At 40.8% G+C, this 14,293-nt stretch overlaps 1 protein-coding gene across 1 annotated transcript; it reads left to right on the plus strand.

Annotated features, from left to right (window-relative positions):
• Positions 1–915: 915 nt before the first annotated feature.
• Positions 916–14,134, plus strand: ppp1r21 (protein phosphatase 1, regulatory subunit 21). The gene is made up of 22 exons (XM_044371956.1): positions 916–1,601; positions 3,817–3,885; positions 4,096–4,242; positions 4,472–4,573; positions 4,659–4,823; positions 4,935–4,993; positions 5,088–5,182; positions 5,449–5,501; positions 5,805–5,954; positions 6,079–6,180; positions 6,271–6,359; positions 6,461–6,597; positions 6,758–6,850; positions 7,392–7,519; positions 8,313–8,462; positions 8,822–8,914; positions 9,900–10,154; positions 10,548–10,583; positions 10,728–10,844; positions 11,582–11,680; positions 11,811–11,939; positions 12,533–14,134. Exons 1-22 carry the CDS (start codon positions 1,542–1,544, stop codon positions 12,560–12,562), a joined length of 2,358 nt encoding a protein of 785 aa, XP_044227891.1. The 5' UTR covers positions 916–1,541; the 3' UTR covers positions 12,563–14,134.
• Positions 14,135–14,293: the final 159 nt, after the last annotated feature.

Raw genomic sequence — 14,293 nt, forward strand, 5'->3', positions numbered from 1 at the left:
ATTTCTGGCCTTGTTTTTGTTAATGCAACCTCAGCAGTAAATAATTTATCAGTGACATCACAGCACCTAATTGTAAATGGCATTAGGGCTCTTAATGGAGAGGTAAAAGAAGCGGAAAGAATCCTCTTTTTGTGTGCTGTTGGTATCATATTCAGACCTACCAACAATTACCTTTAATATTACAAACAGGTACAGTATATTACAGTATATTTCAAAATGGTATGATCAGCAAATATTATTGGATTATTATTATTATTGATATTCACCTCCATATCTCATTCTAATTTATATTGTGTATACTTTATCTTTGTATTATACTGTATCTCTGTCCTGCACTGTGTGGATGTATATAGATTTTTTTTTATTATTTAACTCTACATAATGTATTTATCCTGTTAATACACATAAATAGTTTATTTACACTCAAATTTATATTTATATCTACATTGGTATTCATACTTCTGTTTATATTCTGCTTTTTTGCACATAGTTTTTTTTTTATCATGTCAGTATGCATGCACATAGTCCATCCCCACTTCACAGAAATGTAAATTACTGTCCCTTTTCTTACACTGTTATGTTTTTGTTTATATTTATTGTTTACTTTTCATGTTTATTACTTTTTCTGTTGACATCTGGACCACACTGAATTCCTTATACTTGCCACTTGGCCAATAAATAAATCTGATTCTGATGTGAAAGCAATATTTTATCGTTGCTGCTGGCCGAAATGGGGCTAATCTGAACAACTGTCTATACTGTCGGGTAGTTTATATAAAAGTAGCATAATTTTATTTGATATGATCATATGTTTTGCATGTAAAATCTAAATCCATCCGTCTTAATTGCTTTCCTAGTCTTTCAAACGTTAGGCGGCGCCCTGCTTACACCCGCTCACTAGTCTGCTGTTTTCTGAACTCTGACCTCTGTGCTGGTGTCTGCTCGGATCTCATGCGGGGAGGATTTTGCGGGTTAGAAAAATGAAAGTATTTCACGAGATGAATGGACTGTCAAGGCTGCCTCGCTAGCTCAGCAGCAGCTGCACTCTCTCTTTAATCAGATTTTGCAGACGCAGCAGGTTTACACGGCTGCTGTCAGATAACACTGACCTACATGTGGTGCTCGCGGTGTCGGGATTTGTTTTGCTACATAGCTAGTTAGCTGCTAGCTGGTTAGCTAGTAGTGCTAAGTTAAAAAAAAGCACTGCTGTCAAGTCGGAATAACATCCGGCTTCACAAAGTAGCGTTGGTTAAATCAGATGACCACCAACCAGTACTTTCTCCGGGACTCATGACCGTCCTCCTGTCACAATGTATCCGAGATTTGTGTTACTAAATAACGGAATAAGCCGCCCTGAAAAACGTAATAATATCAAAAGCGGGCTTGCTAACCTGTGCTAGCCTGGTTGCCGCTAAGCTTACCGTCTCCATCGTCACATTTGAAGCAACTGACAGTGTGAAGAAACGTTTTGGACAACCGTCAGCTGGGAAAACGTTACATAGAGTCAACTGCTAATAACGGGACTAACGTTTCCAGTAACCATGGCTAACGTTACCGACCTACAAACAAAATACAGCAAGCTGGCACAGGAGTACTCCAAGGTAAACCAGCAGCTATGTTCGCTCATTATAGCCGATACGTTAGCTGTCATTAGCCACCTGCTAATACTGTGTCTGTTCTGTATCTACTACCAAAGATGAGTATTGATCATTATTCAAGCTTATTTACGACGCTGAACTGGCGTCTTTCCACAGCTTATTTTTAATTTTCCTTGTCCACCTTAAAAAGTGCCACCGCTCCTGTAGATGGCACTGTTCAGTCATTTTCAAGCTAATTAATGAACTGTAAAACAAATACAATCAAGTATTTGTACAATCAAGCTTTTACTTGCTATTTAACTGTAGCATTTTCTCTTACTCATGGTTAACTGATTAGCAGTTGCTATTTCTTCCCATTTGTTTCGGTCCCACCTGCTCAGTATGAAAAGTCTCAAGAAACTAATACTCTAAGATGACATGGACATCACAGAATATGATAATCGAGAGTTTTATTCGTTTTGACTGGCATTTTTTTTCTTACTGATCTCTGAACATGGTGCAGTGACATGAAATGGTAAACTGAATTTTCGTTATGGCACTTTTAAGGTGGACCAGAAAATTCAAGTGTAGCATATTTGCACACATAAGACACAGAAGGTTAAGCTACTTTAGTGGATTTCAACTAGAACTAGAACTGCAACGATTAATCGATTAGTTGCCAACTATTAAATTAATCACCAACTATTTTGATAAACGATTAATTGTTGTGAAAGGAATGACTAAAATCTCTGATTCCAGCTTCTGAAATGTGAATATTTTCTGCTTTCTTTAGTCTTCTGTGATAGTAAACTGAATATCTCGGGGTTGTGGACAGTTGGTTGGGACATAACAAGACATTCAAGTTGCATTTTAAGGCTTTGGAAAACAGTTATCGACATTTTCTGACATTTTATAGGCCAAAGGCTAATTGAGACATTGAGAAAATAATCAACAGGTTAATCTATAATGAAAATAATTGTTAGTTGCAGCCCTAGTTGAAACTCACCATGTAACGCTGGATTTCTTGTCAGTGTAATCAGATACACTCAGCTGCTAGTTTATTAGTTATACCAAGTCATAAATAATACAGTCTAAAACAATAAATCCTACCACTGTGAATGTGGGTACAGTTTTTGTTGAAACCATTGAAGAGAGACGTTGACTCAGCAATAACGTTATAAACTTTATGGTCATTCTGTTGACTTGTATTGCCTTATATACTGAGAAATGTTCATAATTTATTGGCCATCTCATTTATATGCATGAGAGCAGATAATATTAAAACAGTTATAACACCACAAAGTCCTCTCAGTGTAAAGCAATACAATTCAACAGCACCAACATACCTCAGACACTGAAATGTTCATAAAGTTGAAACAACATTCTCTGAAACAGTTTAATCAAAAACAGAACTTTATTAAAACAGGATTTATTGCAGGGCTGCTTTGGTTTTAGCGAGGTAGTACTAAAGTGGCATTTGAGCATATATCGATATGATATACTGACATTTTGATAGAAGACTAGATATCTCACAGGTTTGGGGTTGTAATGTCCCAATCTTTACGATTTCAATATGTTTAGGTCATACCATATTTGAGTTTCATACCCTAAACATTGTTTTGATTTTTTCAGATTCATTCAGGTTGACCTCTACATTACATTTGGACTTTTTAAGTTGCCAAAACACCCTGTGTTCAAGTGCTTTCCACTTTTTTTTTAAAGGTTAATTGTTAACAAGTGACAGTGAAGCCTTGTGTTTCTGTATCAGCTGACACCACAGGGATTGCATGCTGTTTCCTGTTTGACTCTGATCTCCCCTTTAGCCAAGCACCATATCCTGCCCAGAAAGTGCTGACTATGTAACTGCCACTCATAATCCTATGGTAGTTAAACTATGTGCTAAAGACCATCTGACCTGCTCTAGTAAAGTGTAATGAGTAGGAATATGATAAAGAACAAAAACACACACAAGCAAGCAGTATGACAGAGGCGCTCTGTCTGTCTAATAGGCAAGTGTGAATTAAGCTCTAGATGCTGCATTCAGCTATTAGGATATAGAGTGTGGACTGTTAACAAAACATCACTTAACATTATTTTCACAGTTCAAGATTTAAAAAAATGTCAGAGAATAAGCTTTATGGAACTTTTATTCACAGTAAAATGCCTGAAGAATACTGACTGTTGGTTATGTTTTATGTTTGATGTATGTCTCAACATTTTCCTCTGTATCTTTTCACAGCTCCGTGCCCAGAACCAAGTGCTGAAGAAGGCAGTCGTGGATGAACAGGCCAACTCTACCTCCTTAAAGGTAAAGTGACATATAAAAATAGAGAAATAATGCTGCCTTATTTGTCAGGGACCCTTTCCTAATCAAAGTAGTACTACAAATTTTGTAAACAACAGTGTATACAGTATCTGACATCATTGTGATTTGCTCACATACTGGTTTGTAAGAACCCATGTACAGCATTGTTACGACCATCTTGTGTTATTCATTATGCTCGTTTTTACTCATCAGGAGCAGCTGAAGCAGCGTGACCAGAGCCTGAGAAAGCAGGAGCAGGAGATGGACAGTCTCAGCTTCAGAAACCAACAGCTGGCCAAGAGGGTGGAGCTGCTTCAAGAGGAGCTGGCTGTTAGTGAAGCCAAGGGCAAAAAGGGGAAGGTGATCATGAGGGGGGAAATACAAGGGAGTGCCTACACGGTTTTACAGAGGAAGCAGGATGTTTCCTCTGTACAACCTGTGCATGAGCATAATGTTAATCTGATAGCAAAAATATTACTTTTAGGAGTGATTATGAACTGTGCAAACTACAGTTATGGATCATTATTAAACACAATGTTTATAAAGCCAAAAGATTGTGATCAACAGGCTCTATTTTATCTTCTTCTAGAGTAAAGGAGACTCCCCCTCACAGCATGGCATGCAGACCCAGAATGTTTTTGATGAGGACCTGCAGAAAAAGATAGAAGAGAATGAGCGACTTCATATCCAAGTAAGGGTTGTTCTTAGTATTGAAACCTAAGAAAATGGGGAGTCAGTACATGTGATGACTCTGTTTTCTTCTGTACGCTGATCAGTTCTACGAAGCAGACGAGCAGCACAGGAGGCAGGAGGCCGAGCTGAAGGCACGGCTAGAGGAGCTGGAGAAAGACTCCGAGCAGCACCAGGCTGTAGTGGGCGGACTCACCACTAAGTACATGGAAACTATTGAGAGGCTGCAGAGTGACAAGGCACGCTTAGAGGTGAGGATGAGCTGGAGAAAAAGGCAGAGAGGAGGATGAGACGGGAGGATGATTAACAACGTGTCAGTTTTAATGGTGGAAATTGTGAAGTGTGTATTTCTATTCTGACAGGTGAAGGCACAGACTCTGGAGAGGGAAGCGAAAGAGTGCAGATTGCGAACGGAAGAGTGGTACATTTGCCTGTTTATTCACAGTTCTCTCTGGTTCACAACTTAGTGAAGTTAATGTGTAAGGTTAAACTGTTGTTTATTTTTCTTTCCGCAGTCAGCAGCAGTTGAGGCGGTGCCAGACGGAACTCAACAGACAGGTGAAACAAAGCAGCAGTGTTATCCAGGAGAAAGTGCCCTTCAATGACACCAGTGAGTATCTGGCGCTGAGCCACTCAACAAAACACAGACAAAAAAACGAAAGGTTAGATCGATTTGCAGACATTTATGTCTTTGTCACTGATCCCGTCAAAACACTCCTGCCCTGTAGTAAGTAGTGTAATGTTACACCAAACTGTAATGCTGCACGTGAGGTGGCAGGAGGCTAAACCTTTTTAAGCAGTTTTTGTTTGAGTCAGTAAAAGTTCAAAGTTGAGGTTCTGCTCTGGTTATAACTTCTGTTTTCTCCCATCCTCCAGAATTTAGTGACTTCAACAGTCTAAATGTGCCACCACACAATCGGAGACACCAGGTGGGTGAGAAAACAAAAGCAATGTGTCGCTGTGTTTATCATGCACATACTTTTTAGCTCCAATAATACCTGTGTAACTTGGAATTATAGCTCATTTCTCATTTTCTGATTTGTGTTTAAAAAACAGACTTTGCAGTTTTATCATTTCTGAATTTTTTCTGGTACTAACAAACAGCTAAGGACACTGACAATAATGCTCAAGAATTCACAGATACTCATATATTAATATTAAAGAAAACAAGCCATAGCATAGCCACTAATACAGCGGAGTGTGGCTTGTGTTTGTTCTTTTTCTTCATACAGCTTAAAGCCCGGGACGTGGCAGGTCAGGCTTTGGGCTTCATTCAGGACCTTGTGGCTGCTCTGCTGAACTTCCACTCATACACGGAGCAGAGAGTGCACATCTATCCTCTGGACTCCTCCATTGAGCAAATCTCCCCTCTGAACCAGAAGGTTAGGCAGCTGTAAACAAGAAATACAGACATTACACATGAATCATAATGTGAACTACATAAGATGGTAACACTGGTTGTATATAGGAAATGATATTCATTGTACAAGCTTTCTCTCTGCCCAGTTCTCCCAGTATCTACATGAGAATGCAGCCTACGTGCGCCCCCTGGAGGACAGTTTTCTGCAGTTACACCAAAGCATCACAGAGGACACTGTCACAGTGCTGGTGAGTGCTTTTTGTACAGTTTTTTTTTTTTTTTTTTTTAAATAATGCTTGTATATAATCAACCATTAATTGTTTTTTCTTGAACTGAAGGAGACTGTGGTCAAACTGAAGAGCTTTGCTGATAACTTCTCCTCGTACACCCATTTTCTACAAAAGATTCTTCCCTACCAGCTGAAAAGGTCAGCACTGTGTGTGTGTGTGTGTGTGTGTGTGTGTGTGTGTGTTACAGAAATGGAGTGGAGGAGGCTGTGTTAATGGCTTTCTTCTTTTCTCCTTCCAGCCTGGAGGAAGAGTGCGAGGCACCTCTTTGTACTGCCGCCCTTAGTGCGAAAAACCAGGAGTTGCAGAGTGACATGAAGAGAGTAACTTCTGTGTTTGAGAAACTGCAGAACTACATTAACCTTTTGGCCTTACCCAGTAGGTTAACATAAGCCATTTGAGCTCTTTTTACCTGAAATTTCTATTATCCCAGTTGTGTCTTTATTTTTCTTACTGTTTGGAATTGACTCCTTTTTTTACAGATGTGTCTGTGAAGTGATAAGATGCTTGTTTTACAAATGCGTGCGTTGTGTCTCAGGTGTTCGGCAGGATGCCATGCCACAGAGCAGCACCTCCGCTGTCTTCACCCAGCTGGCCGCCTGCTTGCACAGTCTTCACGACGCGATTAAAGGTGAGGAGCACCGTGAGCCCTTTTTGACCCGCAGCCACTTCACAACCAGCGTGACACAGCACAACAATACCCTCACATCGCTACCTCGCTGTGGTCGCCATTCACAAAAGTCTGACAGATTTTATATTTTCACAACAATACCCACAAACCCATTTTTGTACAGTAAATATCCAGAGGCTTCAGTGCATCGTCTATCACACTGAGATGCCAAATGGAAGTATAATTTAGTTCCCTCTGGTAGAGAAGAGCCACTTTTGTACAGCTGCCACATTTAGCTGAGTGGAAATGTCTTTTTGTGCAGACTGCTGTTTGTCTTTGATGCTTTCTTTGTGGGCACAATAATACAAACCTGCAGCTTTATAATGTTTATATATTGTGAAAATCCATAATACATCATCATTTACACCCCACTCAGTGAAAGAGCATCCTAAATTATCAGCCCTTTGTTGCAAAATGTACTAAAAAAAATAGCTGGTGAATTAAAGTCAACAGGTGGTATAAGTGCCTCTCCTGCTGTTTTGTTTCCTCCCTGTGTGTCCAGAAATGTCAAAGCACTACAACCAGAAGGCCAGCTTAGAGCAGGAGCTCCCCACTGTCACCCAGAAGCTCTGCACCACCACAGAGTGCCTGCTGGGATCTCTGGGCTCACTGAACAGCAGCACTGGCAAGGTACGGCCACCAGGGGGCAGGCAGCAGCCAGGTTCATGTTTCCTATATCATGTGTTTATGGTTGGACCACAGGGGCCAGGCCTATAAACGCCGAAGTCCGTGACTGACTGAATGAATGAGTGAATCACCGACAGACTGAGTTACACCACTCACCGGGTGTCGCCACGTGTCGCCACTTCCTGTATCCGTCATTTCAAATTAAAAGCCCTCTGGTGTTCTAAACACGGTCCAGCCACATACTAGGTTTTGACCTAGTCTTGTTTTTTGTCGGCTGCAACACATCAAGGCTTAATTGTAAGTAGCAGTGGGTTTTCTCTGCAACTGGATCATGACGGTAATTTGCCACTGATGTGAGAACACAGAGAGGCAGGACTCAGGTGGGCAGCAGTTAAATGTTCAAAGATACCATCCAAATCACGGTTCGTACAGCTGCTCCCCAGTCAGGGTAAGCGATAAATGATTTCTCTTTGTGAATCAAGTGAACCGTTGCCTGAGATGTGTCTGCTGATGGAAGGCACAGTCCGGTGGGCTGCAGCGTTAAATAACACACTGGCACACGATATGTGGAGTGAGCTGCATTTTGAGAACGAACATCTCTGTAGGCAAAAGCTTAATTGCTCAGACATTTATCATCTTTGGTGGTGGAATCATCCCCCTACCGTATACACACTGATTAATTTGAGGCACAACAGAATGCTGAGTATCTGCATCAAGAAATGTCCTTAATGAATTAAGGATGCCAATATCTCTTTTTGTTTGAATGATATGAGACAATATTCCTGTTTTCTCGCAGATTGCTACTTTCTTCAGCAACAACTTGGACTTCTTCACGTCACCGGGCTACAGTCCAAGAGGCAGCACAGCAGCCCTCAACCCCTTGCAAGCAGAGAGCATGCTGGCCAACAAAAAGAAAGCAGCTGCTTATATCCACGCTATCAGAAAGGTTAGTTTATGCTTAAATCTGCTGGGTATTTCCAGGTCTCAGCTGGTGACAAAGGGTGACCAGAGCTTTGCAGTTAAAGCAAGAAAACACTGCACATTAAGATTAGCCAGGCTACATGTGTAACATCTTATAAATTACTTCTCAAAATATCCTTTAATGAGAAAACCTTTGTTAATATTTTAGTACGTTTCACCTGGTCTTGTCCACATTTTTTTATTCTTAGTTTTTTTTTTTTTAATTTATTTTCCTTTGAAACTGGGTAACTTATACTCAAGATTAGTTCTTTACAAATAAAAGTTTAATATTAATATAAAATGCATGTTTTTCCTGTATGAATTGCTGTTTTGTTTGTCATTCAGCCCCGGCCACAGTCTGTTCCATACAGAGAAGCCCTGTCAAACCGTCGTATACTCACCAGCTCCACTGAGAGTAGAGAAGGTCTCACTCAGCAGGTATGACACTCAGTTTTGCTTCATAAAACTCTCTCTTTATACTATTTCCGTTGGTTCAGATTTGATTCATTTAAAGGTTTTTTTTTTTTTTTTACTGTACATCAGTTTTAAAGAAAGGTTACATCTGGCTATCGGCTACAAGCAGGCCCTCAGTGTTATGTGGACCATGTAACCATGCATGAGTCAGCGTGCCAGCAAGGTTTGGTTGCCATGAAGGCAGCGGTATAATAACATAAGGATTAAAACAGAGTCATGACATGTTTCCACGTGCATTTTTTTTATGTGGCTTTGTGTTCACTGGGTCACATTAAGATAAAAGAAGAAACTGGAAATCTGGGAAAATTAGAAACAGAAGACCAATAGCATCACTGGATGCTGAGGAAAGACAGTATGGGGATTTTGAAATAGATTTTTGATAATGTTGCAGAAATCTTAACAAAAACAGCAACATCTGCCTCAAAATAATACAACACAGTCATGTAATATTTTAGACAGTTGCTCTGTAGGGACAGGGCGTGAACTGAGTAGCTTTTCCAGTGAGGCAGTACATTTTCTGTCCCGAGCAAGTTGAAAACATATGAGGCACTTTAGACAAATGTGTGATTAGGTCCATATCAGCCTGCTTAAATTCATCACTGAAGCACCAGTCACACAGTTTCAAATACACTGACATAGCAGAAGAATAAATCATATTGGGCTTTTGCCATCTGAGCCTCCAGATTTTGGAAGGAACTGTCTAAAGAGCTCAGGATAGCAGAATCAGGCCCCATAAGCTTTTTTTTAGGTTTTCCTTTAATCAGATCAATCTTGTAATCTTGTGTATCTGCTCCACAGATAGATTGTTATTATTACAAACTGCTTTGTTATATAGTCTCCCCATTTCTCCCTAAATACTGCTGCCCTCTCACTTCTCCCAACCTTTGCTTAGCCCTCTTCCCACGAGCTCACTGTCCGCTCCTCTCCTCTCCCCGATGGCCTCCCACAGGTGCAGCAGAGCCAGGAGAAGATTGCTCGGCTGGAGCAGGAGAAGGAGCACTGGCTCCTGGAGGCCCAGCTGGGGAAGGTGCGGCTGGAGAAGGAGAACCAGCGCATCGCGGACCTGGAAACGCAGCTCGCGGCGGCTCTAGGAGGAAGTCCAAACTTGCAAACAGCTGCAGCCAGCACACTCGAACAGAGCCACGAGGAAGCGGAGACTGAGCTGAAAGCTGCAGGAAAAGAGACTACGCTGTGCACCAGCCTGGTACAGTCGCTCTTACTGGCTGTTGCACTTCACATTTTTGCTTGCAGAGGAAATTTTCTGCCCGTGGCATGGATGTCTGACTTGCTTCAACAAAGGGAGTATTATCGCTCTTGCTTGTAGCTCCCACGCTAAGCAAGTTTTTGCTTAATAAAACTCAGACTTCCAATGTGCTGATGTGGCAGAACAGAAGAATACGGTTGTTTATGCAAGTCAGTACAGAGTTCACGGGGCACCCACAATCCAGAGCTGTTGTATCACTAGTCACAGCGTATTAGCTTTTATTGTTCTTATCTCCTACACTGCTACTTTGTCATTGCCGTTTTAGAGGCCTGTCTGTGCTTGAAGTGGATTTTATAATCTCTCTGATATATCTCTTTTATATCTTGTCATCAGGTTGGTATGTTGTGTACAACACCCACAGTTGAGCATGTGAGTTGTCATCCACTAACAAATGAACACATTTATATTACGAGCTCTTTAAAAGCATTTGAATTCAGCACTTTCATGAAGTTAAAAAAAAAAAAGAGAGAGAGAGAAATCTAATCTAGCTGAGTGTTGTGTCTGTGTTTGCAGGTGGGAGACGAGGAGTCCAGGGAGCATCTTATAAAGACTCACTACATGACCAGAGTCGGAGAGCTCACCACTCAGCTCCAGATTTCTGACAGCAAAGCTGTTCACTTCCACTCTGAGGTGACGCCCTAACTCCAATGTTTATCTCAAAAAAAGACTCCTCATAGCACAAGAACTGACCTTTTCATAGCACACACGGCTTTTTTAAGTAATCAAGGTAAGAGTATGGAAACTCTTACAGGGCCGGGTACTGTTTAAACACCCAGATACATTTAGTGCAGATGCAGAACAGTCAGTCACCCTGTTCCTTCATGTGTTCCTTCCTATAATCATTCCAACTATTTTTGTCTGCTTCTGTAATTTGCTTGAGAACAGGGAGATTAGAAACAGACCTAGAAGTTAACAGTGTGTTACCTTGTTTCCTTGTTCTTTCCTCTTTGTCCTTCGTGTTTCTTTGTGTGTATTACGTATTTAAGTGTTGCCTTTTTTTTTCCCCCGAGAAACTGACACCTACTATTTTTAGTATTATGGTGAGGCTTGATCTGAATGTAGATACTTGTTTAAGTGACATCCTGTCGCATTGTGACTAACTGACATGTCAGTCATCTGCGCTGTGTATCATAGCAACAGGAATGCAGCTGATTTTGAGTCAGTGTCTCAGGTATTAAACTGTCACTATTTCAAACTGTGCATTTATCTTTGACGCCGTCTTCAAATATTTTCATTTCTCAAAGAAACGTCTGCTTTTATTGCGGCTTTTGAAAAAGATCTGAAAAGCCTTTTACTTATGCTGTATACCTATCCGGGGACAACACTCTTTTATTTATTTATTTTAACTTTGCTCTTCCCTTTTCTAGTGTCGCGCTTTGGCCAAGAGATTAGCTATTGCAGAGAAATCACGGGAGACTCTGAGCGAGGAGGTCAAAGTGGCTAATCAGAACATCACACGCTTGCAGGTAAAATGCAGCCTCGTTATCTGAGAGCTTCCCGTCTCAGTATAGACATCAGCTTCCTCCCATGACTGTTCGGTTCTTCTGATGCAGAAGACACTCACATCTCATTGTAACTGTGCTGTCTGCCATACAGGATGAGCTGGCTACGACTAAAAGGAGCTACGAAGACCAGCTCAGCATGATGAGCGACCACTTATGTAGTATGAATGAGACACTGAGCAAACAGAGAGAGGAAATCGACACGCTTAAACTGGGCAGCAAGGTAAAGCACGGAGATAGATTTCTGGAGTCTCTCTTTTTCTTTTTTGGTTTCAAACTTTTGTTAAGCCTTTTAAAATGTTTTTTTTTTTACTTTGGTTTCCAAAAGCTCTATATCACTAAACAGAAGTAATAAAAATCCAGTGGCCTCAGGCAGCGTGAGGGATCATTTCAGGCTTTGGACTGAAACGTGATGATGTTAAGTTTCTGTCAGTTACGAGGTGAACTGGGGAGGTCATTGGTGGCGGTGTGGTTGCCGCCGGGTCTGATGGGAAAAGCACCTGCTGGAACCATCTGAGAAAATCATTAAGTTAAAGCTGCAGAAATGGAGAGGCCTGGTTTTTACGTTTGCTTGTTACTGCATGCACACAGATGAGTGCATGTAGGGAAGTCGCAGGACAGAACATGTTTATCATCTAAAGGTAGCAATTTTCTCTTGAAGGCCAGAAACCAGCCCCGGCATGTTTCAAGATTTTGAAACGGAATGCAAATCTGAGCTACTTCACCTTAAACACAACAAGGAATTTTAGATACATCTTGATTCTTTTTTTTTTTTGCAAAGCTGAGCTTTTTTCTTTTTTTTTTTTTTTTCTTTAGGGAAACGCCAAAAAGAACAAAGGTCGCTAGAGCTGCTCTCCAAACACCGGCTCCATTTGGGATCACAAGGGCACCCTGAGGGAAGATGTGGACTGTGGAGCCTCCCAGCAGCGTCCTGGTACCAACATCACCACCATCACCACAACCACAGGACGGCTACATGAGCCTCAGATTTCTCCATTATCAGGCAGTGGCAATACAAATGAACTGTGTGGGGGCTTGAACGTGTCTGACCGAAGAAGCTTCTTTTTTTTCTCCTCTTTTCCATGTCACAGCACCAGTTATAACATAACATAACATGATTTGCTAAACATGCATTCTCAAACTGTACCGGAAGCTGCTGCTTGACCTTTTGGCCAAAGCAGGATGGGAGAGAAACCGTTTTTTTTCCTCCCCAAAAAGGGACAGAGGAAGATAAACAGCTTGAAACAGTTGAAGTTAAGACTTGAAGACCAAACCCTGTTGATCGGTGTGTGTACTTTTCCTGCTTAATGTACATGTGAGAGAAATTGAAACTGCATTCTTACTGCTTATCTGTGGGAGGAGGTTAACTTGAGTAAATGTTGGTGTGGCTGTATGTGTGCAGAGTGTTGTCTCATTGTGTGACTGTGGCACCAGGCTTTACAACATGTGAGTATTGTTTTAATACACTTAGATTTATTTTTTTTTTTTTAGATCAAATTTGAGATTATTTGTGCAAGTGGTTCCAAGGGGCTGTATGTTTACATACAGCATAATATCCCTTCTAACACATGCATATATGTGACGAGAAGAAGGGCTTTAAAACCTCCAATGAAGAACTAACAAAAACACTTGAATTCATTCCTTATTATGGAAAATTTTCAGTCCTTTGGAGCTGGATAAAAGAAAAGAAAAAAAAAGATGTCTGCCTGGAAGCACTGATTAACTGTGTTTACCTAGAAGGAAAGGGCAGGATGGACAAGTCGGAGCTTGTAAAACGGTGTCAGTCTGTCTATGTGAAGTTACTCTTAACAATAGTCATTTTTATCACCAAAGTAAACGTGGATGTGCACTCAGAAGCCTGGTGTAGCACAGCACTCTTTAAATTCATGTTGTACTCTGTACGGATAAAAAGGGTTAATGTGAATATACACTCATTTGGAATTAAGATATAATTGTACTGTATCATTTCTAAAAATATATATATATATATACAAAAAGGCATTTATTCTGAGGTTACAAAAATTTTCCACAAACTTTGGAAAACTAAATCTGCAGCTACTTTTTGGGTGTCTCCTATAAGGATTACTGGGAAGTGTCCGAGGGGTTGGCCTATACTGTAACTGGTGCTTAGACAACCTGTTTCATGAGTGCAGTTAAAGTTTACAGTGCAACAGAACTTCTCTGGCTTGTACCGACATGATGAGGTGAATGAAAGAAAGGCCCAGCAGTGGTTTCTAGCAGTCCATTCAAACCTCTCGTTCGCCAGTCTACACCTGCCAGCAAACCTTTGATCGCAAAGATTTGCCAACGCCCCCCAAAACCGATCAAAAAGAATACTTGTATCCTCACAGTGTAACCTGTTCAAAAGCACATATTAATATGTGAAACAAAATAAAAAAAGCTTGCTCAACAGTGAAACAGGAATCGCCTGGTTATTACTGATCCTTCAATGTGTCTGACCTAAACTTTTGTGCTGCATGTCTGAGAGTTGTAGGAATTTTAAATTGCCTGTAATAAAAAAAAAAAAAAAACCCAGCATGTAACACACCCTGACCACTGGGAAATGAGGCAGCACCA

Source organism: Thunnus albacares, chromosome 14 (assembly GCF_914725855.1).
Source record: "Thunnus albacares chromosome 14, fThuAlb1.1, whole genome shotgun sequence".
Classification (NCBI taxonomy): domain Eukaryota; kingdom Metazoa; phylum Chordata; class Actinopteri; order Scombriformes; family Scombridae; genus Thunnus; species Thunnus albacares.